The 22325-nt window shown below is 48.5% G+C and overlaps 1 protein-coding gene across 1 annotated transcript in view; it reads left to right on the top strand.

The window, feature by feature from the left end:
* The window catches only part of COL23A1 (collagen type XXIII alpha 1 chain), a 322683-nt gene that overhangs the window by 240879 nt on the left and 59479 nt on the right, over positions 1-22325 (top strand). Inside the window, exon 3 of the mRNA XM_041762494.1 lies at positions 15144-15188. Within this exon, the coding sequence (XP_041618428.1) occupies positions 15144-15188 (45 nt within the window). The remainder of the gene's footprint in view (positions 1-15143; positions 15189-22325) is intronic.

Here is a 22325-nt window from a genome sequence, read left to right as displayed (position 1 = left end):
CACAGCTAGAAGTTTTTCCCAGAAACCAGGTGTCTTTGGTGTTCCTTTTAAACATTTAAAAGAAACTTTTAACCTTTTGGAGCATCATCTCGGTGGCTTAGTGATTGAGCATCTGCCTTCATCTCAGGTTATGATCCTGGAGTCTGGGGATCGAGTCCTGCATCAGGCTCCCCTCAGGGATCCTGCTTCTCCCTCTGCCTAGGTCTCTGCCTCTCTCTGTGTTTCTCATGAATAAATAAATAAAATATTTTTTTAAAAAAAGAAAAGAAAAGAATGATGGTCACAGAAATGTGACCATCAACCCATGGAGAGATGCTGGCACAGGACCCCACAAGGACAGAGAGGGGACGATGGGTCTTTCTCTTCCTGACTGTGATTTGAGGAGTGTTACTTAACCCCTTAATGTCACGGTTCCACATCTGTGAAATAGGCATAATAGCGTCTGTCACATGGGGTTGTTGTGGGGCTTCCAGTAAGACATGGAAAGTGCCAGCACAGTGCTGAGACATGGTCAGCCACACAGAACAACACCCTGTGGCCTTTCATATTCTGAGACAGTGCTCAGGAGGTATGAACAGGTATATCCACCTGCATTCCCAGGGTCTACAGGGTAGATGATGAATGCCATTCACAGAGCCTGGGGGTTCAGATGGAGAAATGAGGTGGAGACAGGGAATGAGGACCTTGGTTTGGGCTGTTCAGCCAGTTTCCACCAGAACTGGTGAGGACCTTCTGAATAGCCTGTGGCTCAGAGCATGAACTCGTGCACCAGACCACCCTGGGCCAAATTCTGGCCTTGCCACTTGGTGCTGTGTGACCTCATGCTAATGACTTGCCCTCTCTGGGTACAGTTTCCTCCTCGATAGGATGAGAAAGAGGGTGGCTACGAAAATTTCATGAGACTTAGCATAACAGAGCTCAGAACAGCACCTGGCACACAGAAAATGCTTACATTTCCTAACAGTAGCAGGAGTAGAAATAATCTCTGGTGGTTTATGAGTCAAGAACAGGTGTCCTGGGGTTTTATAAACTCACAACTTGACTCCAGCCTCCCATCTCCTGAACATGCAGAGCACGACATGGCATTGTGAAAAGTACACGAGGCTTGAAATATTTTGTAGGAGAGAAAATGATGTTGAAAGAGAGAGAGAAGAAATGCATTGGTTTTTGAGTGTGTTTGTTCTACCCTGAGAACTTATTAAAAATGAAGACTCTTGGGTCCCCTCTGGGTGGCTCAGTGGTTGAGTATCTGCCTGCAGCTCAGGTGGTGATCCCGGGGTCCTGGGATGAATCCCACATCGGGCTCCCTGCAGGGAACCTGCTTCTCCTTCTGCCTGTGTCTCTGCCTCACTCTGTGTGCCTGTCATAAATAAATAAATAAGATATTTTAAAAATGCAAATTCTTGGGCCACCCCGTCCCACTGAATCTGAATCTAGGGATAGCACTGAGTATCGCCAGCACTTTCAAAAATAACCCCAGCCCTCCCACCTCGACCCAGCAGTACCAGACCTAGGATGGCAAAGGAACTGCTTGAGTCTGGAGACACCCAGGGTCTCTAGCCAGACAATAGCTTGTGAATAGATGAGAGAAGCCTCAAGCACAAGCCTCAAGCACAACCCATTTCTTTTTCTTTAAAAAAAAAAAAATCAAGTGCTTTGGAATTGGACACAGCTGGCTTTGAATCCCAGCTCTGCCACACACCAGCTGTGTGACTTGGGACACGTTTCTTCTCTCGAAGCCATCTTTTAATTCATCTGCAGGGTCAAATAGCTGCCACCTTGTTGGCGGGGGTGCTTGGCACACTTCCCGGCATATGGCAGGTCCACAGCAAGGAGCCCCCTTCCCTGCTCCCTGTGGCATCTGAGTGCCCCTCTCCAGGGCTCTGGGAGCAGCCAGAGTGGCAGTGACATCTCATTGCAGAAGCCTGAGCAGGAGCTGTGCGCGGGACCTGGGGTCCGCCTCCTAATGCCGTCACACTGCGACTTGGGGTCTGAAGATCTGAATTCTGGAGGGACACGTGTTCAAGTTCTAACAGTGGGGTAACCTGGGTGAGCACTGAAGACATCACACCAAGTGAAATCAGCCAGACACGAAAAGGACAAATCCTATACGGTTCCATGTTCGTGAAATGTCTAGATATCTAGAACAAGCAGATCATAGATAGGAAATAGCTTCCAAGTTATGGGGGGCTGGGACAGAGGGGTACTGGGGAGTCCATGCTTAGTGGGTATAGAGTTTCTTCTGGGAAAGAAGAAATTTCTGAAAGGAAATTTCAGCAGTGATAGTTGCCCAATGTTATGAATGTGCCTAATGCCACTGATATACATGCTGAAAATTAGTCTAAAAGGCAAATTTTATGTTATGTTTAAGTTGGTGGTGTTTAAAATATATATATAATAATGAAATGTGGTATGCACATGCAGTAGACTATATTATTCAGCAGCCTTAAAAAGGAAGGAATTTCTTTTTTTAAGATTTTATTTATTTATTTATTTATTTATTTGAGAAAAAGAGAAAGAGGGCACAAGCAGGGGGAGTAGCATAGGCAGAGGGAGAAGCTGACTCCCCGCTGAGCAGGGAGCCCGATGCGGGGCTCTATCCCAGGACCCCAGGATCATGCCCTGAGCCAAAGGCAGATGCTTCACCAACTGAGCCACCCAGGCATCCCCAAAAGGAACTTCTGACACATGGTACAACCTAAATGAACTTTCAGGGCATTAGACTAACTGAAATAAGCCAGTCACAAAAGGGCAGATCCTTTGTGATCCCATTCATAGGGTGAACCTGGAGCAGGCAAATCCATAGAGATGGAAAGGGTTCTAGGGCCTACCAGGTGGGGGATGGGGAGTCAGTGCTTAATGGAGACAGAGTTTCTGTTTTGCAAGACCAGAGAGTTCCAGAGACGGGTGGTGGTGATGGTTGCACAACAGTGTGAACATTCTGAATGTCACTGAACTGAATCTTCATGATGGTTACGATGCCAAGTTTTATGTGTATTTTACCACAATTTTTTAAAGATTTATTTATTAATTTTAAAGAGAGAGCACAAGTTGGGGGGGCAGAGGGAGAGGAAGAAGGAGACAGAGAAGCCTCAAGCAGAGCCCCCACTGAGCATGGGGGCTCGATCCCATGACCCTGAGACCATGATCTGAGCCAGAACCAAGAGTCAGACACTCAATCAACCGTGCCACCCAGGCACCCCATCACAATTTTTTAAGAAATAAGAAAAATGGGGATGCCAGAGTGGCTCAGTGGTTGAGTGTCTGCCTTCAGCTTAGGTTGTGATCCCGGGGTCCTGGGATCGAGTCCCACATCAGGCTCCCCACAGGGAACCTGCTTCTCCCTCTGCCTGTGTCTCTGCCTCTCTCTCTGTGTCTTTCATGAATAAATAAAATCTTTAAAAAGAAGAAGAAGAAAAATATTTAAAAATATAATATACCAAAGCCATTGAATGAATTATATGGTATGTGAATTATATCTCAGTGAAGCTGTTTGGACAATATGCTGCCTCAAACACAACTGGACACTGTGGCCGACCACCCCTCGGGGCCAGGAAGAGGAACTGCAGGTGTCAGAGTACACGGGCCTTCCTGCCCCCTCGCCCCTCTGCGTGTGCGGAGATGGCAGTCCCAGCTAGGGCCCGTGTGACCTCCTGGCCCCCCGGAAAGCCCTAGCAGCACCAAAGGGCAGGGAGCCCCTGCTTTGTGAGAGACAGTGCAACTGGAAAACACTGGAGTCACCTGTGAGCCAGACAGACTCAGCGAATGAGGGCCAGGGCAGTCAGACCCAGCTGAGAGTCTCCAGGGAGTGCCTCAGCCCTGGCCTGGGGCTCAAGAGGAACAAAGGGTGAATCACTGAGGCCCTGTGGGATGGTAAGTCAGTCCTGCAGGGGGACTGCACAGGCCTAGAGAGAGACCTCGTGGACCAGGATGCTGGGAGAAGCCCTTGGGGGACCCCACGAATCCTCCCACACCTCTGCGGCTTGTGGTCTGGGAAGCCAGAGCGGGTTCCTTAGACCCAAGTCCTGTCAGCAAGACCAGGCTGGGGGCACTTGACTTTGGGCAGGACTTCTCCCTCCCTGACACTGTAACAAGGGACTAGTGTGCTCAGTGAGGAGCCCACTTCTCCTCTCTCTCTCTCTCTGCCGCTCCCCATTGCTCCTCTTCTCTCTCTCTCATACTCTCTCAAAAATAAATACAACCTTTAAAAGAAGAAAGCAGGAAACTATCACAGAGCATCCCCGGGGGCAGGGCACTTTTAGACAGTGGTCAGGGAAAGGGTCTTGGAAGCACAGCAAGGAGTCAGCTTCATAGAGATGTGTGAGAGGCCCAGGCAGAGGGAATGCCTCGTGCAAAGGTCCTGAGGTAAGACTAGGCATGGCAGATTTGAGAAGCAGAAGGAAGGCCATGTGGCAGAGGGTGGGCAGTGAGGGGGTGAGCAGGTGGTATATGGGCAGTGTTGAGAGCCCCATTCCTCACGGGCTGCCTGTTGGAATGACCATCCATCCCAGTTTGCCTCAGACTGCCCCAGTTTTAGCACTGAGGGTCCCAGAAAAGCCCTGGGCACACTGCAGTGGTTGGTCATCCTAGTGCCCAGCTGCCCCTGTTTTTACTAGATGCAGAAGTTAAAGTGCCCTAGGCATGCCTTTCCTTCCAGAGGGCTTGGTTCTCCGGTCCCAAGGAGCCAAGAGTCCACAGTCCAGTGCCCACAGGGTCAGGTCACCTTGGAGCAGGTGGCTTATGCTGAGTGGCCAGCTTTTTTCCTGAGCATCACTCCCCAAGCCTGTGCCCACCACGTTCCAAAGGCCTCCAGCTGCCCATCCTCACTGGCCCTTTTCTCGAACCTTCTGCGTGGCACAGGGTGGGGCTTTTAACCCGCAGGGTATGAAGAAATTCTCATGAAAATCAAAGCTCCCACGAATATCTGTTAAGTTAAGCATGAAATAAAATAAGAATGTTTTCCTTCTCTGAAAGCGATAAATCCTGGACTTCCTTAAGTCTGGAGGGATCTTCTGGCCCATATGTCAGTGATTAAGGCTTTGGGGTGAATGGGAAGGGGAAGAATTTGGTATATTTGAGGTGTGCTCGTTTCTGTGTGCCTCTCTGGAGTCTGTTCTCCAACAGGAGACAGGATCTCAGGAGGTGATCGGCTCTGGGGAGATGCCGATGTGCACGGACACAGACGGAGGTCACCCCAAGCTCTTCCACCCAACACCAGCCACCCTTGGCCAGTGCCCCGGGTGTACGCCCCGGTGCAGCCACGGTTCTCAGGATCGATTACCTTTCTTCGCCTGGGCCCCAGCTCTTTCCGTATACAGGCTACCTCTCAAGCTCCACCTTTCGGGAGCCCAGGAAGGTCCTCTCCCTTTTCTGGGGTCTCTCCCTACACTCCCCTTCCGGTCCAGGCCTCCTCAGCCTTTGGAGATGCTCTCTTGGCCTTGAGCCCCGTGGGAGGGAAGCGCCCTGGTGTGTCCCAGCCCCTCTGAGCAGCGTTTCACTCTTCATGAGAGTTTGCTTTGCTGCTTTTGTCGTCTGAGCCAAGGGCAGTGGGGAGGCGCTCTGCCAAGCCCAAGGAATGGCCTGTGACCAGGTGGCCCCGACATGCGCTACCTACGTGCCTTACACCTGTTACTCAAAAGGATCCTTCAGGAAGTCCCTGGAAGTCTCTAGGCTACAACACAGAAGCCCCGGGAGCTTCCCTTCCATGAGTCCCATCACTTGGAGCTGGAAGCCCTCATCCACCCACATTCTGCTTCTTTCTAGGTCTTTCTTGCTCTTGCCTCTGGATGAGACATCCCATAATTGTAGCTCTGGTACCTAAACCACAGTCCATTTTCCCTGAAAATAAGGCACTTGGCGGGGGGGGGGGGGGGGGGGCAAGTGCGGGTGCTGGCAAGGGTGCTGGCAGACCCAGAGCCCCACTTTTGGCTCCTGACTGGCTCTGTGACTTGGACAGGGCACCCTCCTTTGGGTCTCCATCCCTGTCCGCATCCACAGCTCTGAGTTACCATCGGGATTAAAGAGCCGGCAGGAGCACCCAGCGTGTGGCAGCGTGTCCGTCTTCCTCCTGGGGCTTACTGTCCCCACCTCACCGGAGCCCTTCCCGCCAGGCCCCCCTTGGGTCTGGTGTGCCACCGGCATGAGTAATGGGTCTGAACTCCTTGACCCTGTTTTAAAACTTTATTAAAGCCGCTCCTGACTCAGACACAGGAACCAGCCTGGAAACAGCAGGCACTTGGGATGGCTTGAGGAGGGCATGCCAGCCTCCGGCCCGAGTCATGTCAGGGCTCCGGTGCCTGTGGCAGCATGTGGCCTTTTAATTCTGTCTTTAATTCCCAGGCCTCTGAGAGCCATCCCCAGACGCCTTCCATTTTGTGTGGTTCCCAGTGTTTTATAAAACATAATAATAACAGATGCCAAGAAATGGTTCTAGAACTTGTGGACTGTTTGGCCCCTGTCCCCTCCAGCAAGCATCTCCTTGTGAGGGAGGCAGATGGCAGGGTTTGGATGCTCGCACTCATGGTCTACACGGTGTGGCCCCACCTTCTGACTCGGAGGGTCAGTTCATCTGTCTGTGCCTCAGTTTCGCCTATAAAATGGGGATGACAATGGTAGCTTTCCTCATAAGTTTTTTTTATAATAAATTTATTTTTTATTGGTGTTCAATTTACCAACATACAGAATAACACCCAGTGCTCATCCCGTCAAGTGCCCCCCTCAGTGCCCGTCACCCATTCCCCCCCACCCCCGCCCTCCTCCCCCTCCACCACCCCTAGTTCGTTTCCCAGAGTTAGGAGTCTTTATGTTCTGTCTCCCTTTCTGATATTTCCTACCCATTTCTTCTCCCTTCCCTTATATTCCCTTTCACTATTATTTATATTCCCCAAATGAATGAGAACATATAATATTTGTCCTTCTCCGATTGACTTATCTCACTCAGCATAATACCCTCCAGTTCCATCCACGTTGAAACAAATGGTGGGTATTTGTCGTTTCTAATGGCTGAGGAATATTCCATTGTATACATAGACCACATCTTCTTTATCCATTCATCTTTCGATGGACACCGAGGCTCCTGCCACAGTTTGGCTATTGTGGACATTGCTGCTAGAAACATCGGGGTGCAGGTGTCCCGGCGTTTCACTGCATCTGTATCTTTGGGGTAAATCCCCAGCAGTGCAATTGCTGGGTCATAGGGCAGGTCTATTTTTAACTCTTTGAGGAACCTCCACACAGTTTTCCAGAGTGGCTGCACCAGTTCACATTCCCACCAACAGTGTAAGAGGGTTCCCTTTTCTCCGCATCCTCTCCAACATTTGTGGTTTCCTGCCTTGTTAATTTTCCCCATTCTCACTGGTGTGAGGTGGTATCTCATTGTGGTTTGGATTTGTATTTCCCTGATGGCAAGTGATGCAGAGCATTTTCTCATGTGCATGTTGGCCATGTCCATGTCTTCCTCTGTGAGATTTCTCTTCATGTCTTTTGCCCATTTCATGATTGGATTGTTTGTTTCTTTGGTGTTGAGTTTAATAAGTTCTTTACAGATCTTGGAAACTAGCCCTTTATCTGATATGTCATTTGCAAATATCTTCTCCCATTCTGTAGGTTGTCTTTTAGCTTTGTTGACTGTATCCTTTGCTGTGCAAAAGCTTCTTATCTTGATGAAGTCCTCATAAGTTCTATGGGAAGAATAGATGGGTTAATACTGTGGAACTGAGATTAGTACCAACCATAAAGCAGACAATAAATGGTGTTGCCTGCCTGTTGTTTTAAATACCCCCAGGGGGCCTCTGGGGCCATCAGTATTATCAGCTCCTTTGGAGAAAAGAGCAGTGTTCACATTTGAGGCCACTGAATGGCATGATATCTGAGTGGGCTAAGGTCTGGTCGCCGGGGCCGTAGGGATCTGTCACCAGTCTGGACACAACCCTGGTCCCAAACACACACTTGCCCGACCACCCCAGCAGCCTGTGGCATTGGTTTTCCAAACTGCTTCAGGACCTTCCAAAAAGCAGCAGGGCTCCCTGTGGCATGATGGATGGTGGAGCCTGTGGGAACAATAAACCCCTTTTGGAATGAGCTGTATTTGCTGAGTAAGAAGCTAAGTGATTTTAATCCCCAGAGGACAACATGGCCCTTGGTGCCGGCCACGCTCGAGCAACCTGCCAGCTGGCCACCTACTCCAGGCAGCAGAGCCCCTCCAGGAGGGCCATAACCCCCGGGCCCCTCCAGAGGTGTCCCCCAATTCTGCAAGGGACACGGGGCTTCTTGAGCCCAGGCAGGAAATGAGCACAGAGAACACTCCCCTTCCCCAAATGTTGGTCTGAAACTTAGAAAACAAAATTATCCGGGGAGAAGTTTTAATGATCTGATCCCAGAAGCTCACATCCAGGGACGTCCTCTGCTTTCTCTGCTCAACACATACTCCCACGATGGCCCCAGGGCCTCAGGCAACCACAAGGAGGTGACCAGACCCCCAGGCCCCTCCCCGAGTTCTGAGAAGAGGGTCAGATAAAGGGGCCTCCAATGCCCATGAGAAGGGCCAGGTCCGAAGGCTGCAGGAGGCTCCGGACACGCCCTGGGATGATGAGAAGAGCTTGGCCTTGGTCACAACGACCGAGGAGTTCAGAAGACAAGCGCTGGAGTCACACAGACCTGGGTTTAAATCCCTGCTCTGCCGTCTCCTTGCTGTGCGATCTCAGGGACACCGCCGGTCCCTGGGCCTGCACAGTGCCAGGCTCTCAGGAGACACTCCACTGTGGACGGTCATCAGCCACTCAGCCAACGACATTTCTGTGGTCTCCAAGAGGCCAACCTGAACTCACGGTCATGCTCCAGCCCTTGGGAGCTGAGGACCCTGAGAGCATTTCTTTTTTTTTTTTTTAAGATTTTATTTATTTATTCATGAGAGAGAGGCAGAAACACAGGCAGAGGGAGAAGCAGGCTCCATGCAGGGAGCCCGATGAGGGACTTGATCCCGAGATCACGCCCTGAGCCAAAGGCAGATGCTCAACTGCTGAGCTACTGGGTACCCCTCCTTTTCCTCAGTCTTGAAGGAGAAGAGAGTGGAAAGAGATGAAAACACTTTCTAGAACTGTGTATAGACTCAATAAGATGAATTGTGCAAAAGCCTCAGCCTTTAGGGACCAGCAGGAGGGAAGAGCATGGGGAGGGCCGAGGACTGGGTGACTCGCAGGTCACCCATCCCCACCCACTGGAGCCTGGGCAGGCTATCCCCCATGTGACCTGGCCAGGTGGGCAGGCCCAGGGCTGTAATAAGGCAGATGTTGCTGGAAGAGGGGTCCCGGGGGAGGTTGGTGCCAGTTACACTTGAGGAGACCACCACTTTGAGAGCCACATCCCCAGAGTTCAGACCTCCAGAGGAGCCTGTTGGCACTCGGGCCCTGCTTTGGAACCCCACTGGTAAGTGGCGTGAGTTCTCTAGCCTAACCAGAGATGAGATTTTTATGAGTTAGAAACGGCCCCATGTTGTCTGGCTTCAAACGATGCTTGCGAAAACCCTCATCCTCCGTGGTTACTTACTATGCAAATGGTTGTTGTAGGCATCTATGGTCATTTTGCAGCTGGCTGGAGCTCAGGCTTGGCCTGAAACCTCAGGATTTCTTTGATAAACCCCAGGCCAGCCCATGCATCCTGATCTCTAAGTCTGCAGGCAGACCACAAGGAGGAACATGGAAAATCCTCAGACTGGCCTTGCATCTGGATTCCAACCCTGCCCACAAAGTCACTGGAGTGCAGCTGCTTTGTGTCAGGCTTTACCCACCCTGGGGGACACATAAGAGCCCATTTACATCAGTGCCCCCATGTTCCAAAGACCCAAAGGCCCATCCAGCCAGTTACTTATTGGGATCCCAAATAGGCCCCTCATTTGTGCAGCTGGTAGAAATGCTGCCAGCCCTTCTGTTTAATGGCTCTGCATGGCACCTATAATCTTGCCACCCCTGAAATTCCACCCTTGTGGGTTAGGAACCTAAGGCCCAGAGAGGTTGAGTAAACTACTCCAGGCAGACAGCCATATGAGTCATGTCTTTCTCCTCTTGCGCTGCCACCGTCTGGTTGGTGTCTGTTGTACACAGCCACTGGAAAGACACCTCACAGATGCCACTGTGTGGGTCCCATGCGGAGGTGGGGCAGGACCTGGGCTTCATCACATGCAGATTTTCCAGCTGGAACAGCTTTTCCAACAGCATCCTTGGGCAAGACCTGCGTTCCCCCTCAAAACTTCACTTTTCCCATCTGTACATACCAGGCCAATCTAGACAAATTCCCAGAGGCCTCCCAGGGCAGCCTGAATGTCTGAGTGTGTGCTAGCAGTGGGAGAGGTTTTCCCACTGGACAAAGGAAGGAAAAGGAGAAAAAGAGCAAGGAGAAAGTTCTGGGGCAAACCACTGGGCCAGGGGCCTGCTTTTGCTAGTTTGCACAAAGGGTTGACCAATCGTCAGTTTGTGAGTTGTTCATGCTGCAGCCTCTAGTGTCTGGTTTGGGTTGGCCTTGAAGAGGGTTCAAGTGCATCAGGCTCATTCTCTTTTTTCTACCTAGGCCCTTTCAGTTAGGAGTCCCACCCAGCCTCATGAGCCTGCAGCCCCACAGGCCCTGGATGCCCAGGGATATCTGGGCCTTACCCCACTCCAGGCCTGCTGGAAACTTCCCCAAAGACTCTGGGAGGCAGAGCCCGGGCAGCTGCACCCTGCCCAGGCAGCTGCTTGCCTGCTAGCACCCCTCCTCATTGGGCCTTCTGCCTAACCATGCCACCCAGAAGAACCACCAGACAAATCCATTAGTTCAGCTGCCTCAACGAAGGCAAATATCTTCATCTGGCTTGAGTTACACAGACAGAGAATTTTACAGTCATGCCCCGTAATGACCAGCAGGAAACCATGGTGTGCTCTAGCTTTCAAACCCAGGAAGAGCCTGTCTTACTCTCCCACTTGTGAGACCCCCTCCTGCCATGTCCCGCCTCAGTCTGAGGCCCAAACGTGCTTGCTGAGGCTTGCTGAGGCTTGCTGAGCCAAGCATGAGCTTCTGTGGCCTGGTGAAAGCCTGGAAGCCAGTGACCTGACCAACGCACTGGGCCTTGTGAGTGAAAGTGGGCCTTTTTCCTCTTACAAGCAGAGAAGCATGATGCTCTGTGTGCCAGTGGGGTTCCTGTTCCCACACCCTCACTCTCCCTGAAAACAGATGTGCCCAGAGAGGAAAAAAAGCCTAATACCAGGCCTGCTGCACACACCAGCTGGGAAGGAGACCAGGATGTATGTTTCAGCCACAACAGGCCCGAGATTTTGGTGAGATCCACATGGAGATGTCAAGTTGGCCAGTGACCCAGTGGTATGGGCGTGAGCAGGCCTCAACTGAGGTTACAGACCTGGAGGTCCTCCATAAGCTGCAAGTCCCTCGCCAGTGTGAGGAGCTGTTGTCTGTTATGAGAATGCCAGAATTCTCAGCCATGCCAAGTCAACATGGCCCATGGGTGATTCCAGCACAAAACTCAAGGTCTGTGTCTGGTATTAAGGGAAAACGAGAGCCATATAACTGGCATTAATTTCTGCTCTCAATATTCAGGGCTATATCACTTAGATGGTCAAATGATCTTCAACAAAGGTGCCAAGGATATATAGTCGGGAAAAGACAGTCTCTTAAACAAGTGGTGTTGGGAAAACTGAATATCTGCATGCAAAAGAATTGAAGTGGGACCCTTACCTCACACTATAGACAAAAATTAACTCAAAAGGTTAAAAAGGCAACAAAAGCAAAAATAGATAAAATGGACCACATCAAACTTAAAAACTTCCAACCAGCAAAGGAAACCATCAACAGAGCACAAAGACAACCTATAGAATGGGAGACGATGTTTGCAAACCATGTGCTTGATAAGGGGTTAATATCCAGAATATGAAACTCTGTCACTCAACAATGACAAAAATCCAACTAAAAAATGGACAGTGAATAAACATTTCTCCAAAGAAGACACACATACAGATAGCCAACAGGTCTAAGAGGAGATGTTCAACATCATTAATTATTATTAAGGAAATGCAAATTAAAACGACAATGCAATATCACATCATACCCATTAGGGCAGCCTAACAAGTGTCAGTGAAGCTATGGAGAAATTGAAGCCTTCGTTGGTGGGAATGTAAAATGGTGGTATCAGCACAGAAGGCAGTACGGAGGTACCTCCAAAAAGTAAAACTAGAATTGCTGTATGATATATATACAAAAGCATTGGAAAGAGGTTTTTTTTTCTAAATATTTTATTTATTTATTCATGAGAGACACAGGGAGAGAGGCAGAGACATAGGCAGAGGGAGAAGCAGGCTACCCATGGGGAACCAGATGTGGGACTCAATCCCAGGACCCGGGGATCACGCCCTGAGCCAAAGGCAGACACTCAACCACTGAGCCACCCAGGCATCCCATGGAAAGAGGATATTGAGGCAATGGTTGTACACCCCTGTCCATCCCAGCACTGTTCACAATGGTCAAGAGGTAGAAGCGACCCAAGCATCCATCACCCGATGAGATGAATGGATGAAGAAAACGTGGTGTTTAGGAATAAACCTAACCAAAGAGGTAAAGGATCTATTACCTAAAAACTACAGAACACTTCTGAAAGAAATTGAGGAAGACACAAAGAGATGGAAAAATATTCCATGCTCATGGATTGGCAGAATTAATATTGTAAAAATGTCAATGTTACCCAGGGCAATTCACACGTTTAATGCAATCCCTATCAAAATACCATGGACTTTCTTCAGAGAGTTAGAACAAATTATTTTAAGATTTGTGTGGAATCAGAAAAGACCCCGAATAGCCAGGGGAATTTTAAAAAAGAAAACCATAGCTGGGGGCATCACAATGCCATATTTCAGGTTGTACTGCAAAGCTGTGGTCATCAAGACAGTGTGGTACTGGCACAAAAACAGACACATAGATCAATGGAACAGAATAGAGAACCCAGAAGTGGACCCTGAAATGTACGGTCATCTAATATTCGATAAAGGAGGAAAGACTATCCACTGGAAAAAAGACAGTCTCTTCAATAGATGGTGCTGGGAAAATTGGACATCCACATGCAGAAGAATGAAACTGGACCACTCTCTTTCACCATACACAAAGACAAACTCAAAATGGATGAGAGATCTAAATGTGAGACAAGAGTCCATCAAAATCATAGAAGAGAACACAGGCAACACCCTTTTTGAACTCGGCCACAGTAACTTCTTGCAAGATACATCCACAAAGGCAAAAGAAACAAAAGCAAAAATGAACTATTGGGACTTCATCAAGATAAGAAGCTTTTGCACAGCAAAGGATACAGTCAACAAAACTAAAAGACAACCTACAGAATGGGAGAGGATATTTGCAAAAGATCTATAAAAAACTTCTGAAACTCAACATCAAAGAAACAAACAATCCAATCATGAAATGGGCAAAAGACATGAAGAGAAATCTCACAGAGGAAGACATGGACATGGCCAACAGGCACATGAGAAAATGCTCTGCATCACTTGCCATCAGGGAAATACAAATCCAAACCACAATGAGATACCACATCACACCAGTGAGAATGGGGAAAATTAACAAGGCAGGAAACAACAAATGTTAGAAAGGATGCGGAGAAAAGGAAACCCTCTTACACTGTCGGTGGGAATGGGAACTGGTGCAGCCACTCTGGAAAACCGTGTGGAGGTTCCTCAAAGAGTTAAAAATAGACCTGCCCTACGACCCAGCAATTGCACTGTTGGGGATTTACCCCAAAGATTCAGATGCAATGAAATGCTGGGACACCTGCAACCCGATGTTTCTAGCAGCAATGGCCACAATAGCCAAACTGTGGAAGGAGCCTCGGTGTCCATTGAAAGATGACTGGATAAAGAAGATGTGGTCTATGTATACAGTGGAATATTACTCAGCCATTAGAAACGACAAATACCCACCATTTGCTTCGACATGGATGGACTTGGAGGGTATTATGCTGAGTGAAGTAAGTCAATTGGAAAAGGACAAACATTATGTGGTCTCATGCATTTGGGGAATATAAAAATTAGTGAAAGGGAATAAAGGGAAAGGAGAGAAAATGAGTGAAAATATCAGTGAGGATGACAGAACATGAGAGACTCCTAACTCTGGGAAATGAACAAGGGGTAGTGGAAGGGGAGGTGGGCGGAAGGTTGGGGTGATTGGGTGATGGGCACTGAGGGGGGCACTTGGCGGAATGAACACTGGGTGTTATGCTATACGTTGGCAAGCTGAACTCCAATTAAAAATAAATAAATAAATAAAAGCCAATTAATTAATTAATTAAAGCTTTTGAAAGCTTAAAAAAAAGAAAACATGGTGTATGCATACGGTGGAATATTATTCAGCTTTAAAAAGAAGGAAGTTGTCACTTGCTACCACATGGATGAACTTTGAGGACATTATGCAACGTGACATAAGCCAGTCAGAAAAAAATGCTGTATGATTGCCCCTAAATGAGATGCCTAGAATAAGCAAACTCTTAGAAACAAAATAGAGTGGTGGTTGCCAGGGGCTGGAAGATAAGGAAAGGGGAGTTGTTCCACAGATAGAGTTTCAAATCTTCCAGAATGAAAAGGTTCTAGAGCTCTGTTTGCACAACATGCATACAGTTAACACTTCTGTACTGTTCACTTAAAAATGGCTAAGATGGGAGCCCCTGGGTGGCTTAGTGGTTGACCTTCTGCCTTTGGCTCAGGGTCCTGGGATCAAGTCCCACATCAGGCTCCCTACATGGAGCCTGCTTCTCCCTCTGCCTATGTCTCTGCTCTCTCTGTGTGTCTCTCATGAGTAAAAAAATAAAATCTTAAAAAAGCAAATCTGTGGACACAGGACATCGCACATTGGTGTGGATTTTAAGTGCCATAAAACATGAGCAATTCATCAGCAGCTCCCCCCTGGGCTCTGGGGGAGGGAGGTATGGAAAGTTCCAGGTGGTGGAGGAGGGACAGGCAGTGGACAAGACCGTGCCTCTTGTTCCCGAGTTCGGGTATTTGGAAGGCCACGACATGTCTCTGTGTGGCCAGCAGGGGCACAGGGCTGGGTGGGCTGCGCTCAAATCCCCTGGCTTCCCTTCTCAACCGGTGTCTTGTTCTCCTGCCCAGGCCCTCCCGGACGGCGTGGCAAGGCTGGAAGAAGAGGCGACCCTGGTGAGTCCTTGGTTTTCTTGATTTCCAAACCCAGGCCTGCAAGTCCGCCCTTGGCCTGATAACCCGGCCGCAGGTGCCAGTACCTGTTCCTCCTCGTAACTTGGGATGCTTGGACCCCGGGGCCGGGCCTTCCTCTCCCTCACAGCTGGCCACTGTCCCCTAAGCCCCAGCATCCAATACTGTCTACCTTGGCTTCTCCGCATCTGTGCTTCCAGTGACAGTCCTTCTGCGCCCTTAGCCACTCCCAAAGGTCACGGTCAGCCCCTGAAACATCCTCTTCCCTTTGTGGGAGCTAGTGATGGTTCCACCAGCCCCTGTCTCTACCAGGGATCCCTCCGCACAATGAACTGGCCTGCTGGGTGCATCCCCTGCCCTCCCCAGACCTGGACTGTCCTTCCCCAGGCACAGTCCCAGGAGGGGACTCCTCCACTGTCCTGACACTCGGCCCGGAGACTCACCTATACTTGCCGCCCCCTCCCTTCTGCCACCTTCATTCCACCCAAAATGCACTCACCCTGCACACCCCCTACTCTGTGGCCGTGAAGCTTCTAGACCTACCTGGTGCCCACCCCTGCTCCACACCCTCAGCTTCCATCATCCCAGGCCTCTGGTCCCTCCACAGCCTTGCCACCGACATCAGTTTGCCCAGAGGCCCTCTGACCTCCCATGGCCATGCTGGCAGACGCTGTGCCCCTGTGCCATCTCTTCCTTGACCCTGACTGGCAGCCCTGCCCCCGTGTTCCTGGCTCAGCTCCAGTCTGTTTGCTCCCGCATCTCCCACCCCTCCCTCTCTACCTGTTCCCTGGGACCCTACCTGACTCTCAAACAAGCCTGCCTGTGGCCCTCTTCTGTCCTCTCTGCCACCCTGTGGCTCCAGCTCCCCCATGATATTGATGACACCTCCTCCTAGTCATCTCTGGGCCGGGGGGCTGAATGTTGCCTGCCCCAAACCCAGCACCTGCCACCCTACATGCTCTTCTCAGGCTCCCCATCATCTCAGGGAGACTTCTGGCCACCACCTCCCCATGCAGACTCTAGGGCAGCATCCTTGACCCCACAATGTCCCCCCCTCCAATCTTACCTGGGGGTCAGGGCCTCCCACCCCAAGCCTGCCCACGATATCTCCTCCTCTACCCAGAGTCTCTGTTCAAGTTCATTAATATTTGTCCTTACATCTAGTTCAGGTATCTCCTCCAAAAAGCCTCCTCTGACACAGCTGGCTAGGGGCTCCCACCCTGAGTCTTCGGCACCCAGTGCAGAGCCCAGCACCCAGCAGGCTCAGGGGAAGCACGTCCACACGACAGAGAAGGAATGAATGCACACATGCTCAGCTCTTAAGCAGCTTCACCAGGAGAGCGTAGTAGCTGATGCCAGAGGAGCCCAGCCCCTATGGGACCCCAGGCAGATTGTAACCCAGGGGGCAACAGGGCAGCACATTCTCTCTGGACCTCAGAGTCTTCTCCCTGGTACCAGCATGGGCTTCCCACCCCTGTACCACTGCCTGCTTGCCCTATCTAATTCCTTAGGTAGAGGACTTCAAGATAAACGCCCTAGAATTCACTGCTAGGAAACACTCCTCATGGATCTCTGCGCACTTTGACTTCCAGAGCTGAGGCTGTTTTGTGTTTGGTTGCTAGCACTTCTCTTTACTCTGGGTTTTGTGTGTAATCCCGCCGCCACACACACATACACACACACATACACACACACACACACACACACACACACACACACACACACACCACTACCAGCTTTCCACAACACACTTCATGACTCAGCTCTCTTTCCTACTCTTGTAAAAGGTTTCATTGCATTTTATTGTAGTTTCTGATGTCCTTTAGGAAAGGAAATGAGGAATACATAGTGACTTGTTTTAGGACAAAGTATAATATTACCCAGCTTACTCAAAAATCCATTTGAATTAGGACTCCAGTTTAAAACAATCCAAAAGTCAGGGACACCTGGGTGGCTCAGTGGTTGAGCATCTGCAGTCAGCTCAGGGCGTGATCCGAGGTCCTAGGATCAAGTCCCACATTGGACTCCCCGCAGGGAGCCTGCTACTCTCTCTGCCTATGTCTCTGCCTCTCTCTTTGTGTCTCTCATGCATAAATAAATAAACACTTTAAAAAAAAAAAAAAAACATCTAAAAGCCAAAGAAAGACAAGGATTTGTTGGGCCTCTGTGCTGGGTCCTCTGAAGGCCTTCATCTCATATGACCCTCACAGAGCCATGGAAAAGATAAGAATGTGTTATCATCCCCATTTTGCAGATAAGGAAACTGAGGCTCCAAGTGGATAAGTGTCTTGTGTGAGGTCAGCAGCTGGCCAAGGGATGGGCAGCACCTCCTTCCTGCCCTTTCCCACGTGGGGTCCTAATTCTCTGCCTTTCAGGGAATGGTGTGAGCAGCACAGAGCAGATGTCCCTCTTGGATTAGCTTTGGCTGGGCCTCCTGTTTATTTCCAGATAGTTTCATATCCACGCACATCCTGACTTTGGTGTCTTCCCTTGTACAAACCAGGCCTTTTCCTGCATCCCACAGAGAAGGGCTCTTTTTGTCTGGTGGACTGATATCTGGCTGAGATGCCTTCCTGCTACAGCTGCCGCCACGGACCTACAGACAGAGCTGACCCAGGCCGAGAGAGTCTTTGCCTGGAAATGCCTCCAGAACCCTACAGTGTTTATGCACCTCCATCATAATGGAATAGATTTCTCATCTCCCCCATTTCTCAGCCCCAGAAGCCCAACACTACTCTTGCACTCTGGGGTCCTCTTTCTAGGGACCTTGGGCAGGATGCTTTTTCCATCCAGATGCTCTTTTCCCCATGAACATCCACTCTCCCCATCTCCCCCATCCCCAGATATCTGCCTCTGTCCCAGCACCTCTGTGCCTGGTTGTGGTGGTCTGCTCTGCACACTTGTCCTTCTCTCTCTCTCTTTTTAAGATTTTATTTATTTTTTCATGAGAGAGAGACAGACAGAGACATAGGCAGAGGGAGAAGTAGGCTCCATGCAGGGAGCCCAATGTGGGACTCAATCGCAGAACCCGGGGACCAGGGCCTGAGCTGAAGGTAGATGCTCAACCACTGAGCCACCCAGGCATCCCTGCACACCTGTCCTTCTCCACCAAAGCAGGGGCTCCTTGAGGCTGGGACTGGACCCTTAGGCACTCAGGAGATGGTCAGTAAATGCTTGTTGACAGGAAGGAAGGAGGAAAGGGAGAAAGAAGAGGGAAAGAGGGATTGGTGGACAAATGATGGATAAATGGTTAGGAGCCAGGAAGACACAAGGAAGCAGTCAAATGCTGCTTGGCTAGTGCCCATGCTAAACCTGCAGAGACAAATGGAGGCGCTCCCCTGGTCTCTGCAGCTGCCTACCTTAGATCAACAGTCTCGGTGCTAGGGTTCTGTTATTGTTGTTGTTGCTTTAAATAGTTCTGTGTCTTTATTAGTGGCAGTATACACTTGAAAGTACATCTAAGTACAAAACAGATGTATTCACTCTACTAATGATGCTTCCTTTCCATTTGGATTTGAGGACCGTCAATTACTCCACATGCACTCCCAGGAGTTTGTGACCCCTAGGGTAGGAAACCATTCTGTGAGTTCCACTGAAAAATTTTATATATTTTTAAAGATTTCATTTGTCTATTCATGAGAGACACAGAGAGAGAGAGAGGCAGAGACATAGGCAGAGGGAGAAGCAGGCTCCCTGCGGGGAGCCCAATGCAGAACTCGATCCCAAATTCCAGGATCACGCCCTGAGCCGAAGGCAGACGCCCAACCACTGAGCCACCCAGGGGTCCCCCACTGGAAAATTCTAGAACAGTAGCCATATAGTTTGTAAATAATTGTTAGAAGATAATCATTTATATTTTGTGTTCTGATTCATACAACAATGTTCTCTTCATTTGTTCAGTAGCCCATGGAGACCACTTGGCCTGGTTTTGCCGTTCACTTTCTGCCCTGGTCCTTGGAAGGGTTTTTAGATCTCAGAGTTCCAAAAGTTTCTGTGGCTTAAGAACTAGTACTTTAATTTTTTTTTTAATTTTTGTTTATTTATGATAGTCACAGAGAGAGAGAGAAAGAGAGGCAGAGACACAGGCAGAGGGAGAAGCAGGCTCCATGCACCGGGAGCCCGATGTGGGATTCAATCCCGGGTCTCCAGGATCGCGCCCTGGGCCAAAGGCAGGCACCAACCGCTGCACCACCCAAGGATCCCAAGAACTAGTACTTTAAAGGACTATCAGCTCTACTACAGTCATGCAGGTCCATCTTACCATGTTTGTGCTAGGATTTTTAATCTACCCTGACCCCAAGAAACCTTTTCTAAAAATCAGTGGAAGAAGCACTTCTGGAATAGTAGAGCAAGGACCTCTGAAAATCGGCTTCTCCATAAAAAGCAGCAAGAACACTAGGGGGGAGGGGCACCTGGGTGGCTCAGTGGTTGAGCATCTGCCTTCAGCTCAGGACATGATCCCAGGGTCCTGGGATCGAGTCTCACATTGGGCTCCCCATAGGGAGCCTGCTTCTCCCTCTTCCTGTGTCTCTGCCTCTCTCTGTGTCTCTCATGAATTTATTTATTTAAATAAAATCTTAAAAAAAAATAACACTAGTGGGGAAAAATGACCTTTTCAGAACCCTGGAAATTAATGTCTGGTAACAACCAAAGAAATATTTATTCAAGACAAGTACCTTGCTAAGAACAGTGAGGTTTGTAGCATTTAACTTGCCCATTTCTCAGCTCCATGGTAGCCTTAAAAACCATCAATCTCATAAACACAGTCCCTGCAAAAAGTAGCACTCACTGAAGGAAGCAAAACAATTTGAAGCTCCCCAAATGCTCCTTCCCAGAGAATTGTCACTACCTGTCAACTTCCAGGAAGAGTCCATACATAGGATTTGTATTTATTTGACCTGATGCAGAGCTCACTCACTGGGAAAAGCTCTATGCCAGAATGCTTGCCAAAAACACTCAGTAGCAAGTGTTTAACATTGCAGCTGCCTAAGGTAGCAACACCAATTGGAACAAGCAAGAAGCTGACCAAATGCTCCAGCATATTCCTGGGAATCTAGAAGGCATATGCATGTGTAAAGCTGTGTACATGTCCACAGCAGACCTGAAAGAGCCCCAATTTCTCACTTCTGGCTGACCTTGAGGCCCTGCTCAAGCAGGAAGTGAAGGAAAAGGCAGAATTACAAGCTGGCAGAGCATTGAAGCTGTGTTCCAACAGACACAAAGAGCCCCTTGGCACAGAATGGAGGCTGTACTAGACTAAGGCATTAAAGGAAACCTCTGTCTAAGCTGATCATGAAGCTAACCAAGAGAGAATTCAGAAGCTGTACATAACAAAGAATATATGCTTGGGAGAATTAGTCCAAGGAAGACCCCTAAGCAAACAAAGAGCAACAACAAACTGCACCAAAAATCCTGGAAAGGAGAGTGGATGGCTGATTTCCAGAGTAGCCACATTAAAGTATTTTAAATGCAGTGTTTAACAAAAAAAAAAAAAAAACAAAACAAAAAACGAGATACACAAAGATACAAGAAACTATGCCAATGAAAAAGGAAAAAAAACCCACCCCAGTCAATAAAAACTGTGCAGAAGTCCAAATAGACTTACTAGACAAAGATTTTATTTATTTTTTTAAAGAGTTTATTTACAGGAATCCCTGGATGGCTCAGCGGTTTAGCGCCTTGCTTTCATCCCATGATGTGATCCTGGAGTCCCGGTATCAAGTCCCACATCGGGCTCCCTGCATGGAGCCTGCTTCTCCCTCTGCCTGTGTCTCTGCCTCTGTGTGTGTGTGTGTGTGTGTGTCTTTCATGAATAAATAAATGAAATCTTTAAAAAAAAGAGTTTATTTACTTATTTGAGAGAGAGAGAGAGAGAGAATGTGAGCAGGAGGAGGGGCAGAGAAAGAGGGTCAAGCAAACTCCATGCTGAGCACAGAGCCAGATGCAGGGCTCAATCTCACAACCCTGAAATCATGACCTGAGCTAAAATCAAGAGACGAGCACTCAACCAACTGAACCACCCAGGTGCCCCTAGACAAAAATTTTATGTTGACTGTTATAAATTATGTTTCAAGAACTAAAGGAAACCAAGTCTAAAGAATTAAAGGAAAGCAGAAGAATTATATACCACCAAATGGAGACTATCACGAGAGAGATAAAAAGTATTAAAAAAAATAGAAATTCTGAAGCTGTAAATTACAATAACTGAAATGAAAAATTCACTGTAGAGGTTCAACAGTAGATTTGGGCTGGCAGAAGAAAGAATCAGCAAACTTGAAGATAGATCAGTTGAGATGATCCTGTCTAAGAAAGACAAAAGAGAATGAAGAAAAATGAACAGAGTCTCAGACACCTGTAGGACAATATCAAGTGTGCCAACATACATGCAATGGAGGCCTTAGAAGTAAAGAAGAGAGAGAAAGAGGCAGAAGAACTATATAAAGAAGAACTAGTGGCCAAAACCTTCCCAGCTATAAACAAAAATATTATTCTACACATCCAGGAAGTTTAACAAACTCCAAGTAGGAAAAACTCAAAGAGATCCACACCTAACCACCTCGTAGCCACATGGCCAAAAGCAAAAAATGAAGAGAGAATCTTGAAAGGAGCAAGAGAATAATGACTCATCACAGAAAAGGAATCTTGAATAAGATTCTTCTTGAAAAGAAATCAGCTATTAATGAAAGGGGGAAAAAACTGTTAAGAGAAAATCTACAGCAAAAGTATACTTCAAAAGTGAAAGAAATTAAAACATGCCAAGATAAACAAAAAAAAAAAAAAGGAATTTATTTCTATCAACCTATCCTACAGGTAATATTAAAAAGATTCCTTCAATTTGAAGCCAAAGGACACCAAATAGTAATTTGTGTTTTTAAAAATATTTTTTTATTTTAGAGAGTAGGGTGCAAGCAAAGGGAAGAAGCAGAGGGAGAGGAAGATAATCAGACTCCCCACTGAGCCCAAAGCCTGATCGGGGCTTGATCCCAGGACCCTGAGATCACTACCTGAGCTGAAACCAGGAGTCAGATGCTTAACCAACTACACCACGCAGGCACCCCTAGACAGTAATTTATACCCACATACAGAAGTGGTGCCTGGGGGGCTCCATACGTTAAGCGTCTA

This window comes from Vulpes lagopus, chromosome 7 (assembly GCF_018345385.1).
Source record: "Vulpes lagopus strain Blue_001 chromosome 7, ASM1834538v1, whole genome shotgun sequence".
Lineage (NCBI taxonomy): Eukaryota > Metazoa > Chordata > Mammalia > Carnivora > Canidae > Vulpes > Vulpes lagopus.
The sequence above is the reverse complement of the archived record's forward strand: the minus strand, read 5'-3'. Positions and strand labels throughout refer to the sequence as shown.